General features: G+C 34.3%; 1 protein-coding gene across 2 annotated transcripts in view; it reads left to right on the top strand.

The window, feature by feature from the left end:
- The window catches only part of LOC126975607 (irregular chiasm C-roughest protein-like), a 151,969-nt gene that overhangs the window by 35,133 nt on the left and 94,870 nt on the right, over positions 1 to 21,966 (top strand). For both annotated transcript variants that reach the window (XM_050823577.1, XM_050823586.1), the window contains exons 2-3: positions 18,758 to 19,024; positions 20,665 to 20,815. In XM_050823577.1, the coding sequence (XP_050679534.1) occupies positions 18,872 to 19,024; positions 20,665 to 20,815 (304 nt within the window). In that variant the 5' untranslated portion in view covers positions 18,758 to 18,871. The remainder of the gene's footprint in view (positions 1 to 18,757; positions 19,025 to 20,664; positions 20,816 to 21,966) is intronic.

The raw sequence follows: 21,966 nt of genomic DNA, 5'->3' as shown, positions 1-21,966 counted from the left end.
CGAATTTTTGTTATTACCTTGACCTACATGGAGATTAAATAGTATATTAAAGTCCGCAGGGAAATACTTTTAAAAAGACTGTCTACAATTACAAGGGAAATGCGCTGCACCATAGAAGAGCAGCAGTTTGTATGTGTATTGTTTGAAAGGTATCTAATAAAAAAATGCTGCCTAACTTACTATACCACGCGGACGAAGTAGCGGGTAAAAGCTAGTATATGCATAAATAATAATAACAATTATTGGTAATTTGTCGGAAAGAGAGTAAATATTTATAATTTTCGGCCTCTGATCTATTCAAACCTCTTTTTTTAGATCAACTATTCGTATTAAAATACATAAGATGTAATCATATTCTAAACGCAATCGATACAAGTTTTATAAAACGTTTTATAATGTCTTCAACCGGTTCAAAATCCTTTTAACTACGAACAAACCTATCTGCATTCTAAGCATGAAATATTTATATGTACGTAATGCATGCAAATAGTGTGTCTAGAATTCTATAGACCCATTTAAAGAATAGGGCTTTAGCAAGTTGTTTACTAGTTTATCAAAATACGAAGGAGTTAATTACAAGCGTGGCTGACTGTTTACGACTTATCAATGAAAATTGGTTACAGTAATAGTGATTCGCTTATCTTTTCTATCTTGCTGTGTCTTTGTTAGAGATGTTCTTTTCTCTCCCATGCTTTGTGTTTCTATACGTAATGTAAGTTTATATAGGCAGTAATAATATTATAAATCAAAAGTTAATTTGTTTGGATGTTTGTTACTATATTAGGTCCCGGGTTCGAATCCCGGTCGGTGCAAGCATTTATATGACGAATATGGATGTTTGTTTCCGAGTCATCGATGTTTAAATGTATTTATGTGTGTTTATATGAATTTTTGTATGTTTAAGTAAGTATAATGTATTAAATATATCATTGTCTTGTTACCCATAACACAGGCTATATATGCTTAACTTGGAGCAAGATAATTTGTGTAAAAAGTGTGTCCATATTATTATTATTATATTAACGCAATCTTCTAAACGAATTTTAATGATACTAGCACCCATGCTTTAAATCCTCTATTAAAGATTCTATAACAGTTAGCTTATTGCCAACGTTGAAACACCCAATGTCCTAATAACCAATACATTATCCAAACGGACAGGGCTTATTAAGGCGAAGGGTAAACAGCAAAAACCCAATCACGGTGTTTTTAGACAAGTTTTGTGGTTAAAATATAGCATTTGGATCTATGAACACTACTTTATCCTGTTACGCATACCCTTACGTCTTACTTGTAGGTTGCTAATGCTTGCTGTTGGTTAACTACCAGTTTTCTTTGCAGTTAAACAAGTTTTTTTCTCAGCATGATGCATTTGCTTGGTATACTTCTCTCATAAAAGTTGTTTTTGTAGCTTTTAATTTTTTTTGTGTAGGTACATTTATTCAGGTAATCAATAATGAAGATTGTAAGCATTTAAACTGTTTGTGCCTGTTAAAATCTTACATTTTCGACGCAAGAATTTTTAAAATATTGCCTTTGTTACATAGGAGCCGTGAACTCATATCGCTCAAGGTCGCCGGCATTTAGTGTCGCCTTAATGTTAGCAGTAAGCTAACTGTTTTAGAGTCTTTTATAGAGGATTCATATTAAGGGTATGGATAAAGTCTTGTATGGTACTGTTGATAATTAGGTATTAAAACACTCTTGTGATATTATTATCACACATAAACCCACATTTAGTACACAACAGTTGCATAAATAACTAATATTCTATTATTATAATACTACCCTCATAAATTTGCACTCACTTTAAATTCCTTGAAAAGCTAATGAAATATGAAACGCAAATCAATATTATAATCTAATGAGCAAACGTGATAAAATTATATTAAAACAGTAATAAATATACAATGCTTGCGTGTGTTAAAAAAATTCTTTGAAAGCAATTCAAAACTCATTAGAAACAGCGACGTATTTTTCAATTTTAATCGCAAACGTTTAATAAATTGCCTATCTTCTTGTCGTTTTGTTCTTTGCGATCTAGAAGTCCCCTGTTCACGGTGGACTTAGTTCCATTTATTTTACTCCTTATTGTTCACGTCATTGAAGGAATTTTCTGTTGGGTTGCTTTCTTATAATGCTTTTCCATCCATTTTAAATCCGACAATACTTTACAAATGATTTTGGTTTGGTTTGCGTTGTGATTTATGAACTCTTTCTGTTATTTTATTACAATAATTAGACGAAACACAAAAAGGAAAAGTTACAAACAAAAAAGGAATATACAATTTCACTGCTCTCCGCGTACCTTGGTATTTCAGAAACTAGGGAAGTCCACCCATTATTGAATGGATCACATTGAGCTTTCTTATCCAAGAGCGCGTTGAAAGATGCCTAGTAATTGAAGATTATTGAATATTATATATTACTAGCCGACTCGACAGACGTTGTTCTGTACATAATAAATAAAATACTGTTTTTGTCAATAATAATTCATAACATCAAACTGTCAAATCATGCGTCAACAAATACTCTCATAGAAAATAATATGTCCATACAAAACAAATATTGGAAATAAATTTAATTATGGGTCCCAAATCGAAATAAAAAGTATCCTATCTCTCAAGTTGGACTAAACTGCACTCGATGAAGTAATCCCCATTAAAATCCGTTCATTTGTCCATCGCGGACAAACAACGTGTCACGTAATTTATATATATTATGATATTAAATTATATTATGTAATTATGAATGTATATGTGTGTATACTGTAACATATGAGCCCTTCTAACACATGGGTTTGTTGAGTAATGAAATATTAATCTTCTTTGTTCGATATTTAATTTAGATGTAGTTTAATATTACTTTAATATACATGAATAAAATGTATGTTAGAAAATTTATTACTGAATTCAAGAAAAATTTAAAAATGTGAATAGAAATCATTCAATTCAAGAAGAAATTATAAACTGTATGTGCCATTTAATAAGTTATCTACAGTGAAGGGCCACTTCATAGGTCTTGGTATTAAATTTAACAATAAACTACCAAATACTGTACTCCGACTCACTGAGCACAAATTCATGAAATATATTAAAACACAAATAAAATTTGAAAAACAAAATTTTATGAACGATGCGGGACTCGAACCCACGACCTCCGGCGTTCCGTGCCGGTGCTCTAACCAACTGAGCCAACCGTTCGAGTAACGCCGTGTTATAAAATCTTGTTTGCTTTGTTCAACTCTCAGGTTGTGGCTTCATCTACAAGATCTACTTTACAGTTGATAACCTGCTCAACCCCAATATTTGCATATTAGGAAATTGACTTGAGATGTCGCTTTTTGTAAATCTAAACAATATGTTATGTCTTTAAAGTGATAACCCTCACTTCTAGGATTAATACACAAATAAAATTTGAAAAACAAAATTTTATATACGATGCGGGGCTCGTACCCACGACCTCCGGCGTTCCGTGCCGGTGCTCTAACCAACTGAGCCAACCGTTCGAGTAACGCCTCGTTATAAAATCTTGTTTGCTTTGTTCAACTCTCATTAATTATCAACATATTAAAGCTTCTTCGACAAAGAAGGCTTATTATACTACAGTACATTATATAGAGGGTAATGCATGATTCTTCTCTGGTTCTACGCATGCCACCTAAAACTGTATAATGTATTAAGTAGCCTATTTGTTATAGGATTTAAAAGATGGGCTGGGAGTTTCTTGTCAGTTCTTCTCCCGATGTCAAAACCCCTTTAAGAACTGATGTAGTTTCATGATGATTAGCAAGCGTTGTTGCAATATGTTATGTTATTGTCACTCCCAATGGTAGATAAACATATTATTTAGATTTCTCTTTCTACTCTTAATTTTTTTTTATTCGCGTCACCTAAGTATTAAATTTTCATTAAATTAATTTTCTACTTTACGGCCAACAGTATAACAATAAGATCTTTTATACGAATACGACCTTAACTATTGTAATATTTTGCAATGAATTGAAATTTGAAACACTATGCCCTTTTCCCTTCAAATCCCGGGACGCCATATTCTTAACACTGCCTGGCCACTACATCACGCCGGTTTCCCGTGCGTGTTCCTACAACCAGCTTTCCCGTTATGGCTGTCGTTATAAGACATCATGACCATGACAAAGTTTTAAGTCACTCCCTACGATACCCGATATAGACTGCACAGGGAAAATGAGGTAACGTAGTACGTAATAGTCGTAACTTAATATTTCCTATTCCCTATTCTGTTCCCATGTGAACAATGGGAGGCCACTTTTTTATATAAACATTCTCGCAAAAGAGGATACTCACGTAATTGGGAGTGGTGAAGCAACCGCCTATTGATATCTGCACGACCAGGGTTCAAGAGGTTCATTGCCAGTCTTTATGGAGGGAGAATGCTCTATTCTTGAAGCTACCTTAGTGATGTGTGGCTGTGCGATGTATATTACAGAAAACAGTGGCCGTTGAGTTTCTTGCATATCGTCTCACGAGCTCAACTTTTTCCGGACATATGGTGGATTCAGTAATTTAAAATAAATATTTGTAGTGGCGATTTAAAAGCGCTTAATTTAAACCTTATTTAATAATGTTTATTTGACTTTGACTTAGAGGCAAGAAATTTCTAGCAAAACGCGCGGTGGTGGAGTGACAGATATCAACGTTATAGTTTCTTCTTGGTTCTTAATCCCAAACCAAATAATGTTCGAATAAGATGAATCCCACCTAATAATATAAATGTACATGTAAGTTTGTTTGTTACGCTTTCACGACTAAAACACTGAACCAGTTTTGATGAAATATAGTGCAGAGATAGACAAGAGCTTGGGAAAGGACATAGGCTACCTTTTATCGCGAATAAATCGCTTGGCGGTTTGACACAGGGGAAGGAAGTTTGTATGAAAGTTCCTCATTATTCCCGAAAATTAAATAATTCTTTTTTCATTGAAAGAACAGCGTTTATAGGGTCGGCAAGATAATTTTATAATATCACAAATTATGTGTGGGTTTAATCTAAGCTAAACGTGGTGTGGGTAGTTCTATTTTAATTTATTGAAATATAATTGTTAGTCCATTGTTTTCTAATTACATTTTGGAATAATTTCACGCGTAATTCGTTAGCGTGGGCATCATTTAGACATCACAAAGATAACGAGCGGATAATGTCTGTCAAACTGTCAGAATACCAAATTATGACAAATCTGTTATTGAAAAGCTGGGTCTTGCATAGCCTTTTAATATACACACTAGCGTATCTCATCGTTACCACATTAGCGTATCACAGACATACAGCAAGATATAAAAGGAAAGGGAATCTATTAAAATGCTTAAAAAGGCATAACAGGCATTTATTTTCTGAAACTTGATTCCTTTAGAATTCTTTTGATCAAACCCTACCACCGTTTCGGGAACAAATGGCGCTCTCAGGAAGTAGCAACGGCGCAAGAAATTCTCCCATCATTCATTTTTGCGCTCTTTTTAATAAAATATACAATATTGTCCTGTTATTGTTATTGTTATAAATAATCATAATCTTGTCCCAAGCTGCCCGATCGCTTAGATATTCAGCTGTGGAATAGTAGGACTTACGTCGGAGCCATTTTTTATTAAAACATTAAAATTTATTTACTAAAAATGCCTGAACAGCGACTCGGACTTTTTTTTATTGCAATGAGAGACGAGACGAGCAGGATGTTCAGTTGATGGTAATTGATACTCCCTACCCATTGCTGAACGTCCTGATCGTCTCATCCCTTATTTTCATAAAAAAAAAACTGCATATTATTAAAAAATCATTCATTTCCGATGACCTTAGACTACATTATTCCCTAATAATTAGGAACATCATATTTTTTTATTGACAGAACAGAGTCCGTCGAAGCATCTGGTTTAAATATAAAATAATATTATTCTCGGCCTGGTTACATAGCTGTGTTCTGTCAAATAAAATTTTCGAACGAGTCATTAGTGATATAATTATACAGATCTGAATCGCTAACGAACCAGATATTTTAATAACAAACATATATAACTTGTTGCGACGGGTACTTCGCTTGACACCGGCGCCACAGCGGAGTCCCAGATAATATTTCCTTTCACCATAATACTGTTATATTCAAAGTTATTATATCGCGCTTGTATCCGTTCGTGTTTATTGCTGATCCTTCGAATAACTGGTTTTTTACGGGTAAATCTATACACTTTAAAATAAAGTCCCAGCCACTGTTCAGGCATTATCTATAAATAAATTTTGAGAAAATAAATGCCTTTTATGCCTTTTAACGTCAAACTTGGCCATCGACCTTGTTCCTCTCCAACTGTTCAAGATGCATTTTTCTCCAATTGATGCTAAAAAGTATAAGTATAATACGTATACATAGACGAATGTTAAGTCTAGCCAAAAGGCAGAAATAGGCGCTGGTGATTATTTCTGCCATGAAGCAGTAATGTGTAAGCAATGCTGTATTTCGGTCAGAAGATCGCCGAGCTAGTGAAATTACTGGGCAAATGAGACTTAACATCTTGTGTCTCAAGGTGACGAGCGCAACTGTAGTGCCGCTCAGAATTTTTGGGGCTTTCAAGAATCCTGAGCGGCACTGCATTGTAATGGCTGGGGCGTATCATTTACCATCAGCTGAACGTCCTGCTCGTCTCGTAAAAAATAGCTAAAAGGAATAAAAGGCATTTATTTTCTCATAATTGATTCCTTTATAACTGCTTTTGATGTCATTTATAATATACTAGATACTACTACCGCTTAGGAAACAAGTGGCCCTCTGAGAAAGAAGAAGCAGGCGCAATTAACTCTCCCAGCATTTTTTTTGCGCTCTTTTTAATGAAATGTACAATATTGTACTGTCATTCTATATATTCATATAATCTAGTCCCAGGCTGTCGGATCACCTAGATATTTAGCTGTGAAGTAATAGGATTTACGAAAGAGCCCTTTTTTAATAAAACATTTAAATTTATTAATAGATAATGCCTGAGCAGTGGCTGGGGCTTTATTATAAAATTGTATACATTTACCCTTAAAGCTATTATGTATCTTGAAGCCTACTAGAATTAGTTAAAAGCTCTCGCTCTTCGAAGTTTGAATACTGACTGTTTAAAGTAATGATTTGATATTTTTGTAAATTTTTGTCTACTGAGATAATTTTAAGTTGTCACGACTCTACATTTATGGGCAATACAATTGTATTACGATAATCTACATAAGATAGTCACTAGATCTTATCCTGAGTTTAGCAGTAGGCGTATATTTTATATTTACGTGACTGTTACTTTTAAATATCATGTTTTGCTTACATTGATAGATTTGTTGAAACAAATTAAGATTTTATATCTTATATATAAAATTCTCACAATGTTCGTTCTCATGAAATTTTGTGAGCATATTGAGTAGGTCTGAGAATCGCCCAACCCCCTTTTTCATACCCCTAAATGTTAAGGGTGGTCCACATGAAATTTTTATACATTTTTTTTTAAATTTGTTTAATTATGAGTCAGCATTAAAAAATACATACAATTTCAAATTTTCACCCATCTACGATCAACAGTTACTTTTGTATCGTGATTTTAATATCGGCATTACAACGTTTGCTGGGTCAGCTAGTATTATATAAGATTATGTCTTCGATTCTATGGATAATAGTATATTTTGGTTTTTATTTGCTTAAAAATCTAGGTATGTAATTACGTTTCGCATTCAGAACGCTGATATTACTGAAGTGGTATACATAACAGAATAGGCGAGGGTGGGATTTCATTATAGAGGTCAGTTCCGACATTCAACACCTTTTTAAGGTATTGTTGTCGCGTTGGAAGCAAAATGAAGGCTGTGGCCTAATTTTTGTATTGATGAAACATTGTTTTGTTTTTAGCGTTTCACACGCCTTTACATTTTCATGCGTTATTATTATTAATATCCGTACGACCAAGCCTTGCTTGGATTTTTAGGAATGTACAAAACTTGAACAAATAAATACTTATAAGACACCTGGATTCGAACTGTGGTCTTCTGCTTTCCGGATCAACCAATGTCTTGTATATAGTGGCGAAATTTACCTTTGTATTCCAATGTTATTGTAGCTGTTTCGCATTAAAACACGGATAAAACTTAATTTTTATAAATTGAATCCTAGCTAGATCGATTTCTCGCCCTCGATACTACTTGTATAGTAAATTTCATGAAAATCATTGGAGCCATTTCCGAGATTCCGATTATATATATACAAGATTGCTCGTTTAAGGGTATAAGATTATTGTGTATTGAGGTATTTTATTACATAATATGTTAGTATTAACTTGTATTATATTATCTTTAGTCAACCACAATAATAAAATACTTGAAATATTTTAATAGGCTGTTTTCCTAATTTTGACATTGGCTTCATCCATTTCCTTCCACACTGTTGCGTTCATTGCCTTTCCATGTTTTTCCTGCCGTGGCCTTTATTCCGTTTTTCCACTTTCTAAACTGTCTGTTTCGTTTTGTAATGTTTTCTTTTTGTTAGTAATAAGAAGAACATCTACAAGTAATGTATAGTTAAGTTCTATGAGCAGTTGCGACAAATTAGGATTTGACCAATTACGCGCTCCCGCTAGTCTCAAAAATAAAAAAAGGAAAGGTGAAAGGTTAAGTTATATTTGAATAATAAATAATTGAAGAAAATCTATGAAAAACTAATGTTAAATTAGAAAAAAATATTGAATTAATTACATTAAAATTAAATAATATATAATATTATATTGACACACTCTTACACAAATTATCTTGCCCCAAACTAGCTAGCAGCATATTTTAATTTTAATTCAGCAATTTATCAAAGTTCATTTTGCAAATTAATTCGATAGTTAGCATTAAAGGATTTTAAATCACCGACGACCTCAAAACAGTTAGTTATAGAAGCGATTAATAAATCAATGTTTCTGTGAATTAATTACGTTTTGCTGATTAGCATATTGATGAAGTAGCCACTGGCCACCCGCTGACTGATGATCACAACATATCAATTTGGTAGCAATATAATAATTTGTCGATTTTTCACTGTTTTTAATGCTGTAATGCTATATTTCGGGATCTGTTTTTATATTTTGTGTCATCATCATCCAGGAAACATCCACTGCTGGACAAAAGCCTCCCCCAAAGATTTCCACGACGATCGATCCTGCGCTGCCCTCATCCAACGTATTCCGGCGATCTTAACCAGATCGTCGGTCCATCTTGTGGGGGGCCTACCAACACAGCGTCTTCCGGTAAGTGGACGCCATTCGAGGACTTTACTGCCCCAACGGCCATCTGTCCGCCCAACTATGTGCCCTGCCCACTGCCACTTCAGTTTCGCAATCATTTGGATTATGTCGGTAACTTTAGTTCTCCTACGGATCTCCTTATTTCTGATTCGAACTCGCAGGGAAACTCCGAGCATAGCCCTCTCCATTGCCCTCTGAGTGACCATGAGCTTTCTCATAAGGCGCATATGCATGCGTTCTGTAAGTCATTAGAAGTCGTTATTTTTAGATATAATTTCACTGTTTGTGTAATTACATCTAAAAAAACAATAAGTTTATCTTGACTTATAAACATAGAAGAAAACATATTGCCAATTTGCGTTTCCTCAACAACATTAGTATCTATAAACGAATTGAAATTCGAAAAGATCCGATTAAGGGTTTTGTCGTACTCGTACGGACGAAGGACGTTACATTTATTACACGCCAATCCATCTTGTATTGTATTGCTTTACAGCTTAAAGTCGCCTACATGATTTATGCTAAGAATTTATACGCTGATGTCGAGACTGTACGTCGATTCAAGGGGTTTTATGTCGTATTGCAGTCGGCTAAAGATTGTATTTGCTTGTTGATGTAAGCTTTGCGGTTACATCCGTTCCCAGAAGGATTGAAGTAGCAAAAAATGTTTTCCGTGTGACAGTGACGTTGCGGTTGACACAATGTTTGTTTTTAATTTGAATATTGACTTTAATTGATTACATAAAATACAAAATGGAGGTCGAGGCTTTGATTGGATTGACATTGTTGGATTTGTTATATGTATGGCTGTCTGCCTTGTAACTTTTTATTGCATGAGAACAAACGAGTATGAAATAACCGTCACTTATGATTGCATCAAATCAATTATGGTGTTCGATGTTTAAAAACAGTAGTAGGAAAGAATTTCACACATTTGTATGTATATTTTGTACGTACTATATATTGCGGCCAATATATTTTACCAATGAGAGGCTCCTTTGCACAGAATGCCGGCTAGATTGTGATTCGGTCTGAGGGGCATCGAACCTTGTAAAATTACTGGGCAAATGAGACTTAACATCTTATGTCACAAGTAGTGCCGCTCAGAATTTTTGAGTTTTTCAAGAATCCTGAGCGGTACTGCATTGTAATAGGCAGGGCGTACCAATAATACATAAGCTGAACGTTCTATTCGTCTCGTCCCTTATTGTCATTAAAAAATCCCCAAAAGCGATGAGACTAATGATTAGAATTCTGAAACTGAAGGTTAATATTAATAATATTATTATTTTAACCCTGCAATCTGCTAGCGGCTACATCTCGTTAATCCCGTAGTTATAACGTTATTTAGTTATAATACTTTTTAATGGGCTAAAATATTTTAATTTACCGAAGCGGTAGTAGTATCTAGTAGTATAAGAAATGACATCAAAAAGAATTTTAAAGGAATCAATTTTGAGAAAGGCCTTTATGCCTTTAAATACAATTATTTCCGGAAGAATCGTGTCCCCCTGAAAACGTGAACCTGAAGTTCGCGATACGTCCTGTTGAATGTTTTTTTAATAATAATAAAATAATAATAATAAATTTAACTTTTATATTATACCTATAACTAAGCTCTTAAACTAATGTAAGTAAGTATACTTAAGTAGTTTTAGTCGGGCCGCCACCGCGCGTCATGCTTACGTAATTAATTAATTTACTTGTTTGGCGCCAAATCAAAATAACTTATTAATTATTTAGGTTAAATAAAATAGGTTTATTATTTATTGCTTTTAATTTTTATTTACGCGGTTAATTTCTTTTTTGATAAAAAGTTATTTTTTAATTTTTGTGGCTATAATCCACTAATAACTACGACATTTTTGATTAATTTCAAAATAGATTCCTACCGTTAAACAACTTCGTATTAAAATTGAATACAAATCATAAATCAACCCTATTTTCCAGTATCATTCACCCTTAGGGTAAGAATTTTTTTCCAAAGTATTATTGGATCAATTTAGAGCAATAGCCCTTTCCGATAAAAAAGGAAATAGCAAAATCAATTATCAATACTCTGTAAGAAGTTTTTTGTGGTCATACAAGAAAATATATGGCTAAATTATGGGTACCACAACGGCGGCTATTTCTGCCGTGAAGCAGTAATGTGTAAACAGGGACGAGACGAGCATGACGTTTAGCTGGTGGTAATTGATACGGCCTGCCCATAACAATGCAGTGCCGCTCTGGATTTTTGAAAACCCCCAAAAATTCAGAGCGTGACTACAACTGCTCTCGTCACCTTAAAACATAAGCTTGTCATAAGTCACATTTGCCCAGTATTTTCACTAGCTACGGCGCCTTTCAGACCGAAACACAGTAATTCTTACTACAGATTACTGCTTCATGACAGCGCCTTTGTACCATAATTTAGCCGGCATCCTGTGCAAAGGAGCCTGGTACTGGTACTTTGAAATCTTGGTTACTATAGATACGTGCTGCTATCTTAGATAATTTATGTTTGGATAGACTGTGACTGTTGTGAACACGTCAAAAAAAAATGCAGTTAACTGTTTACCTCTATTTTATGTAACGGACACACACTAAAACAAAGTGACATACATACCGCGGGTGTAAGACGTAGCTTGTGACGCACACTTAAGTAAAAAACCTGGCCTGTTTTCATGTGCTATCCAACAGCAAGATACTCTATCTATATGTATAACTTATCCAAGTTTGTTTATTATATTGCTTTGAGAGTACTAATTTCTAAAAGAGTACTATAACATGTTCGCGTGTATCAATAAAGGATTAAAATGTGTTTATACGTCGATATTGAGCATGAGATCTTCAACCACTATTCAAACACATTTAATTATCTCTGCTTGAATTATGTTTGCCTGGTATCTATCACAGAAATATATTGTACGATTAGACGTCACATAAGGAAAGAAAAACCGAACAATTCTTTTTCGAAACGTATGATTTTGAAGTTATACTTCTTTAGGCGCGTTATGAAAAAATGATGAAAGTGAAATTTTAAGATGCGCGCGCATCATCAACAGAAAATTAACAGGTTGAAGTTGGTTCCTAAAATTTTCTGATGTTTGCGTCATTCATTTTTTTTTGTTTTCTCTGTCCATTATTAGGATAGGCAAAGGGTTCAAGCGCGTACAGCCGTATTCGTTATTTAATAATTAAGTGTCAAAGCCATCGTTGCAAGATTTTTACAATATTGTTCTTTCCACAAACGTAGAATAGCACGAGGACTAAATAATTTTCAAGATTTTTGCTTTGTTAGGCCAAAAAAGTATGACTTCTTGCGTGCATATATAAGTACACACACACTTTTTTTAAATAGTAATCTAACTTGAGTGACAACATGCTATATAGAACTTCATTCCAAACACAAATATTAAACACAAATTTTGCCCGTCCAAACACTAAAATGATTCTTAAGTATAATTAATTAACAAAGTTAATAACATAACTTACATAAGAAACTCCAGAAAGTCGTTATCTTTAAAAGTTCTAACGTAGATATCATAAACCTCTTAATACTAAACTTTAAAGGCCAGAAGCTAATACAATCACTCGAGCGATGTCGTCAAATCTGTCCAATCTAAAATATCTTTAATTATTTCTTACATATCTCTAGATCCAATGTCAAACATTAATTGCTTAACTATTTGGTGAACGAATAATTACTAAACTGATACGAGACCAGTGATAATATCTATTAACTGGCTGGATCTAAATAATGGTAACTTACAAGAATCTTAGTTTATCATTTGTAAGATTAACTATACAGTTATTTAAAATGTTATAACAGTTGAGAATTTATTTAACCGACTTCAGGAATTTATGAAGTTACAAACTTTTATAATTGAGAATTCATTTTTAATGTTCCGGGTACTTACTAATGTTATACAGTTGCTATATTTTTTGGGGCTCCGTTTCTAAAATACTGTGCGTCTGTCTGTCCGTCTGTTACATAAGCTGCAATAGACTGCTGAATTAAGTGACCAAAACAAATAAATCAATGATATTAATAAAATCATTGTTATACAATAGCAGGTATATAATGATCTATCTTCTACGGTCCAGTGCAACTGGAATTTGACCAGTTTTTACAATTCTTTTGAATTCCGCAACACATGTGATTTTGATTATTTCTAAGATACAGTTCCAGCAAGTCAGCATTATTATCATACGGAAAAAGCGGTCTTCCCTAACCCAGGTCTGCAAACTCAAAAGGGAAGTCCTTCAACATTTATCTAACTAAAATAAGTTATATAAATTTTGAAAATCTTTCATAGAACGGTTATTGAATTACCATAAAGTGGTAATAGATTAATATAGAAATCGGCCTTAAGTCATAATAGAAGTACATCCATACCATATGGTCTTGATGTGTGATATATATAGATTTATACAAATGAGGAGGAGCAGACGGATATAGGATACCCTTGTTAACGTGATTCCGTCTTTCAACGGATACATTAGGCTGGTTCCGTATCCGGAACTATGACGTATATCCGCTAACGTACGGTGGAGACAGACGTATTATATATAAATGTTTTGTTATTAGGAATCTAGTTAACAAGGAATTGCTACATTGCTCAGAGAATTGTTATTGGCGACGACAAATGGGACGTTTTTTGTGTTTACTGGGCGACCTCAAATCTTTTTTTGATCGAATAAGGTTAATTCAGGAATCGATACAGCAGCAGTAAATCTGCATAATAATGCATGTTGTAGGCATTTAACATATCATTGATATGAAGAAGAATTAGTGTAAAAAATAGCAAACGGTATTGTGGAACTCTATGGTTCACGGGCTTTGAGCAATATCTGTTGACAATAATTTGTATGCTGCACCCAGTGAGGGAACTAGCGATTCACTTGTAAAGGTATCACCGACATAGCCCAGTGAAGTGGCAGTGGGCAGGGCACAGACAGTTCGACAGACAGATGGTGGTTGGGGCAGCAAAGTCCTACGAATGGCGACCACATACCGGAAGATGCAGTGTTGGTAGGCCCCCCACAAGATGGACCAACGATCTGGTTAAAATAGCTGGAATACGTTAGATGAGGATAACACAAGACCGATCGTCGTAGAGATTTTTTGGGGAGGCCTTTTTCCAGCAGTGGACGTCTTCCGTTGATGAATTATGAAGGTTTTGCGTTTGGTGATAGTTACAGTTGTTTATCGTGTGCCTAGTGCCTAGTGCCTAGTGATCTTAGCTATCACCTTTTTCTAGGATCTCATGGACAAGAGCTGAATTGGAATACTTTTTCTAGGATCTCATGGACAAGAGCTCAATTGGAATAATAGTAATTAGCACCTGAGTCAACTTAGGAGCAAACGATTTGAGTTTTTTGATAACCTATCGAGGTTCAATTTATCAACCTATCGAGGTTCCATAATAAATGCAACCCGGCTCGATTGAATTCTTTTTCATCTAAGAAAAACAAAATTCAGCGAAGAGTCTTCTGCAGGAATTGTATTGTTCAGAGCTCTTGCACCGCAGGATGGTCGGTGGTGCCTTTTAATTTTGGAGTTTGAGATATAAGAGTACTAGAACATTGGCCTTCTTATGCGCAGCAACGGCAAGGTCAGGTGGATGAAGGTAAAAGAGCAGCTTTCGACTTCTCAGAAACTATGTTTAGGATTTCTGGACTTGAAAGTTTCTCGCCGATTTCCGTTATGTCCTCAAAATCTACGTAAAGTCATACCTTATGATGTAAATATTATATGATATGATAATACGATGAGATAAAACTCGGAGGGATTTACCGACTCCGTCAGTACTTCTAAATCCTCTTTTAAATCCTCTAGGACAGCTGTGATAGCCAACCCTCCAAACACTATACAATTCTAAAGGCTAGGTCTGTATATGTGTATGTAACTTAAGAATGGTTTGAACAAACATGATGTAAATTTGTATATAATAAAAATATGGGATTGCGTAATTCATAGGCTATGGCCTTTCATAATATGATGTTGGAATTTGTTTTTGTTTTTAAGCCTCCTTTGGTTGTTATTTGATTAAAAAATATTCCCAATTAACCAAGAAAGTCACAAGCAGACATTAGTATTACACGAATGTTAAACTATTCCTAAAATAAAACGCCTATATAAGTTATTTTAAACATACATTTAACTCTGAGTCAGACAGTCGAGGGGTGGTTTAAAAATACACATAGGTACAATAATGTGGAACCACTGCAGTTTAATTTGAACCTCAGTGATGTTGGGAAGTCTATATCGCTTAGAATAATTTTGTATATGAAGTCTAATTAGTAAGTCTTTTAGCTTTTAATTTTATTTGATTACGAAAACATATTGAATTATTATTGCATGAACTACTGCACCTATTTTAAAGTTAAATTCGTAATTATTAATCTATTGTGTTTGCCGCAGTCTCTTATACTTTTTTTATGAAATTAAGGGATGAGACGAGCAGGACGTTCAGCAGATGGTAATTGATACGGTCTGCCCATTACAATGCAGTGCCGCTCCGGATTGTTGGAAACCCCAAAAATTTTGAGCGGCACTACTCGTACTAGCTACGGCGTCCTTCAGACCGAAGCAGTAATACTTACACATTACTGCTTCACGGCAGAAATAGGCGCCGTTGTGGTTCCCATAATCTAGCCGGCATCCTATGCTAAGGAGCCCCCAATTGGTGAACCACTTTGGAAACTGAATTTGAAGTTTGCTCACGACCGATTTGACTTACAATAATTGGATTCATTGCTATTTATTATTGTGTTCTGAGGATTTATGTTTATTTATTTTTTTTATAATGTTTTTATTAGACTACATATCGGAACAAACTATAAAACTGAAAGTTTTTTCCGCAGCATCATCAACAATATTTTGGTTAGGATGATTGTTTTACATATTTAAGTGAGGCTAATAATTTAAGAAACATTATTATTCAGACACGACTCTCTTCCCTGAGGATTAATAACATTACAAGAAAGTCAGGAAATTTAAACTTGTGCGAGAAACAAAGAGTGCAGAGAAGTGCCTGCAATACCAAAATGTTTTTCATCCATCCTATGCCTAGTTTTTATTTTAAAAGTAACCAACTGTTACCCTATAACTATGGCTCAGCTGACAGTCCATTTGTCTGTCTGTCTGTCGAGACCCTTTATCTCGGCAATGCGTGGAGGTAATGAGTTGAAATTAAAACATTATACTAAAGTCTACAGTCTCTTAAAGCGGTGAAATAATCAAGCTTACGGCTAATAAAAAGATACGGCTGTTTATTGCACAAAAACGTATATTTCGACGTTCTCATGAAAATCAATATAAATTATAGGTTATTAAGACTTTCATGAGTCATAATTAACTTATTATTTATTAATACGGCTTTGCTAACGTTTTATCGATGTGGGTACCGACTAGTTTCGGACCATTCGTAGGTCCTTTATCAGGGTGAGTGTAGTGGGTTCGCGGTAATGTCCCGTCTGTTACTGCGGACTTGTGCTCGTAGAGCGCGGCTCATACCGACAATAATCATTATATTCGATTGCCATCTTGCAACTCTATTGCGTATCTGTGGATGGAATAGAATAATATTAAAATCACCATACAAAAAAAGATATTGATCGTAGAAGGGTGAAAATCGTTGGCCGATTCTCAGACACGAGATGTAGGTATATATATTAGATATAATGTAGGTACCAACTCACACTTGTCTGGTTATTTTTGATATATAATATATCCTGTATAGAAATATATTTTATCCTTAGACTAAGTAAATTTACGATGATACAGCAGTGCTAGTTACATTGATAGCCCGCATTGACTTTCCACACGTATTTATTCTATCTTGGTATAATTAATTTTGTAATTGGTATGTCGTAAAAGAGTAACCGTTAAGTACGTCAGTAAAACAACTTCGGTATCTGAGAACGGAAGGTATAATAAAAATAATGTTTGATACGTACAGATAATATAAAGTATATCGGCACCTTTATTGATACCAAATCACATATGATTAATTATGTATTCAATATTGATTGGAGGTTAAATTAAAAATGGATCAAAACTTGTTTCGAACTGTATAATAGCCTTCAAGGATTCATTAGTTGGTGAAATTAATGATAAAGCTTTCAATCAACATATAAATACTAGCGAGGGCTGCGACTTTGCTTGTTTAGATTCCTTGACAAAACCTTGTAAAGGCACAAAACGTATTTAATTTTCTGAAAATGTATTCCTTTAGAATTCTTTTTGATGTCATTTCAAACTTTCAAATTTATTGCGTTTTTTTAATAAAATATAATTCAATATTGTACTGTCATTGTTATTGCTATAAAATAATCATAATCTAGTCCCAGGCTGTCTGATCACTTAGATATTCAGCTGTGGAATAGTAGGATATACGACGGAGCCATTTTTTAATAAAACATTTAAAATTAATTATAGATAATGCCTCAACAGTGTCTGAGATTGAAGATTTTAGAACAGATTGAAATGAAATAGACACTAAGGCTGAGGATTTATAAAGCGTACTTACACTTTGCTCAGAATTTACTTACCTACGTAAAACTTAGCTGATTTGAAGCTTGGCATAATCTTTGATTTCATTTTTACAATACATTGATATTTATTTCTTTAACAGTGTGTGACGCGTTGCCATGCTAACAGCTGCGATGATTAATACTGACGATGAGTTTGTCATGGAGAATTACACACCTTTAGTTATCAACCACGAACACTATGAAATCACAAATTTATTTACAAAAAAAAATAACTATGTGTTGAACACTTATTTAGAAAAAAATTAATTATAAATCCGTGTCCTTCTATTGATTAGGGTCAATGTTTAGACGGCGCTTAAATAGATAGATAGCTGTAACAATACTCCTGTGTAAGCCATGTTTAAATTATTATTTTGTAATAAGACCGTGAAAGTCTGAAAGTCAACAATCTTTAAACACAACACTGATTTTTTGATGGAATCCTTAAAGGCAGGTTTTAAATTTGAATAAAGGCATTGGTAGAACTATTTTCTTTCTCTCTTCATGTAACCACCAGTGGGAGGCTCCTTTGCACAGGATGCCGGCTAGATTATGGGTACCACAGCGGCATCTATTTCTGCCGTGAAGCAGTAATGTGTTAACATTACTGTGTTTCGGTCTGAAGGGCGCCGTAGCTAGTGATATTACTGGGCAAATGAGACTTAACATCTTATGTCTCAAGGTAACGAGTGCAATTGCAGTGCCACTCGGAATTTTTGGGTTTTTTCAAGAATTCTGAGCGGCACTGTGTTGCAATAATAACGGGCAGGGCACATCAATTACCATCAGCTGAACGTCCTGCTCGACTCGTCCCTTACTGTCATAAAAAAAAGAAAACGCTATGGAATAAGACTAACCATTAAATATAAAATTAAAGCACACTCGGCCGAAACGACGGCCCTTTGTAACAGTTATATAATTTACGCTTAAGTAATTCTATTTTTAATTAATACCTTTTGTTACAGATACTCAACAACACATGCCGAGAATAAACAACGTGCCTGCTCTCTACGAAACGTCTGCTCCAGACACATAACTGACGTTCAAAATGTAAAAATACTATGTGTTTTAAATTATAAATGAAAATGTCAAACTATAAAAGACTAAGGGTTACTAGTAAATGTTTTCAACCACTGTTCTTGCTATTACGGACTTTGAGTGTGTGTGTAGTGTTAAGTATAAATGTGTGTGCGTTTAATGAACAGAAGTTTGCTATGGAGCCCCAAGATCAGGTGAGCAAAACATTTTTTTATATTTATGACTTTTATTTAAATATGTTAGTCTGATTTTCTGATGAGTGACTTCACTCATGGCCAACAAAACGAAGTAATTTTTAGCTTCCGAAAGAGTACAACTCGTCACCCATCCTGCACATAGCCCCAACCTCGCACCCTGTGATATCTGTATTTTCTCAAAAATCAATGATTTGTTGAGGGGTTTCACTTTTACCCATTCCGAAGAGGCAGTGATAGCGTTCAATCAGCACGTAGAAAACATGCCTTCAGATCTGTGGTCCTCCTGTTTTAAAAAATGGTTCGATCGCATGACAAAATGTTTAAAATGTAAAGGAGAGTATTTGGAAATTTTGGTTATAGCATGTTGTTTTTTTAAGTTACGCAAAACTTTTAGTGTGACCTGCGAACGATAAACAAAGCAATCAACCTAGTAACTGTCAGTCAGTATTTTATACTGTGTTTGATATTTTAAAGTTTTATTATATTAGTCGATTCGTTATTTACTAGTCAAAAGTTAAACGAATGGAATTTCCATAAGGTTATACATACTCATGCTTTTAAGTTAAACGGTTCCTTTATAGATTAAATGAAGCTGTTTAAAGTAAGGCTGGAGTAAGTGTCAATTAAAATGCATTTTAAAAGACAATTTGAATAAATAAAATAAGAATTATCCATTATCTAAAAACATCCCGATACAGTTTCAACATCAAAAACACTAAAATGTGTTTACGCTCGGATGTGTGAAGCTGTAATCAATTAATTAATATTCATTTATAAACCAGTTACACATAAAATTTTAAAAATATACAATATCGTATCAAAGAGTTTTGGGAATTAATAAAATGTTGGATTAATTGTATTGATAAGTAACGTGGCAAGGAGGAGCGGATGTTTAGGAAATCGTGGGAAATTTTTTGAGGCGACAGATTTGATAATTCTTAGGCGCCTTGGAGATTGTTTAGTAGTAAGATTACGCTTGCTACTAATTGGTGTATTACCTGTGATACGAAACTTGATGGAGTATATACATAGATAAGAACGATATTATCTTGTGCTATGGTAAACAACCCCCCCTGTTTCTTTATTTCTTTTAACTACCTATCTAAAGAACTTTATATTTCTGACAATTTTATATTTCATCTTGACTGTTGCTTCTCAATATATTCTTGATAATGTAATGTATGTTCATATGCACTTAAGTGAATTTACTAGAAACTGTCATAACCATTATTTTAACAGACATGAACTTATTATGCCTACTACTCGGCTAAGTCAAGTTAGTAAGTCTTTTGTGGGGCGATGTTTATGCTTTTACAAGAAGATCCCAGAATATGTTCATAACAAAAGTATTACGTTATTCAAAAGAATTGTTAAGAAACGTTTGAGTGGTAAAGGTTACTATAACATAAATTGCTTTCTTAATGAAACCACAGATTGGGAATGGAGCGACCACCCTCAGGTGTTTAAGTTTTAGATTTTAATTGTACAATATTACTTTGTAAGCATATTTTTTTGTTTCGTTTGTTGCGCGCATTCTTCTCAGGTTTGAGGCATTCTTTTTGGAATGGATGATAGTTTTTGACTTTCAATAAGTGATGTCACATGCTATTTTGAATAAAAATATTTGAATTTCACAGACAGCAGTAATAGGTTCGAGAGTGACGCTGCCTTGTCGTGTGGAGAATAAGGCAGGCCAACTGCAGTGGACGAAAGATGACTTCGGGCTTGGTCTTCATAGAGACCTCAGAGGCTACGACCGGTATAGGATGATTGGGAGCGACGAAGAAGGTACTATGATTAATAGCTTTTGAATCTGTTGATACTTTTATGTCCACCCCTCTGTTAAAGATTCTAAAACAGCTTATTGCCAACATTGAAACACCCAATGTCCTAATAACCAATACATCATCCAAACGAGTGTTGTAATGAAATTCAGTACAACATTATATCACCCGTTTTCGTACTAACACTGCTTTGGATGATATTATGGTTACTAGGACTGGCTTTTTCAATGTTAGCAGTATCGATTTTTTTATATAGAGGAATCATATAATGGGTGAAGATAAAGTCTTGTAGGCAACTGTTGATTATTAGGTATAAAAACACTCATGTGATTATCACATGAAGGTTTATCATGCCACAATCGTGTTTTAATTTAAGGGGTATTACACAACAGTTACATAAATAGCTATTATTTTACAGACGAAATTTTTATACATTTAAACATATTTTTATGCTTTTAAAGTGATAACCCTCACTTAAAGGCTTTATTACACAAATAAATTTTGAAAACAAAATTTACTAACGATGCGGGACTCGAACCCGCGACCTCTCGCATTCCGTGCGAGCGCTCTTCCAACCGCGCCAATCGTTCGAGTGACGTATTGTCCATAAACCTCTTATCCTTTGTACAACTCTCAGGTTGTGGCTTCATTTACAGGATCTACTATACAGTTGATACTTCTATTTCCCTTCATCTATATGCATCCGTTAAAATACGAATATTTGAACGTAATTTGCAACCACTTAATGCTTAGAGCGAACTTAAACTTTGCTCAAGCTTTATACTGAACGTGCCGTTAAATAAGTTAGCTAGAGTTAAGGGCTCCTTCATAGGTCTTGGTATTCAATTTAACAATAAAATACCAGACAGTGTACTAGGACTCAATGAGCACAAATTATGAAATATATTAAAGTTTTATTTGACAAGGGAGAACTTTGTAATACAGGGTGGTTTTTTGAGAAGGGCGCTGATGGCCAAGTCGGAAACTACGAGACTTAGAGGAAAGTCGTGAAAGGAGCCATGCTCTCAATTTATAAGAAAACAACAACTGCATGTTAAGTTTTTTAAAATTTCTTGAACTTTTGAAGGAAATCAAACCCAAATGATTTTCCAAAAAAAATTATATCCTATATTAAATCGTCAATAAAAAACCAAC

The sequence above is a fragment of the Leptidea sinapis genome, chromosome 2 (assembly GCF_905404315.1).
Source record: "Leptidea sinapis chromosome 2, ilLepSina1.1, whole genome shotgun sequence".
NCBI classification, from domain to species: domain Eukaryota; kingdom Metazoa; phylum Arthropoda; class Insecta; order Lepidoptera; family Pieridae; genus Leptidea; species Leptidea sinapis.
Note: the sequence above shows the minus strand (reverse complement) of the source record. Positions and strands in the feature narration are given on the sequence as shown.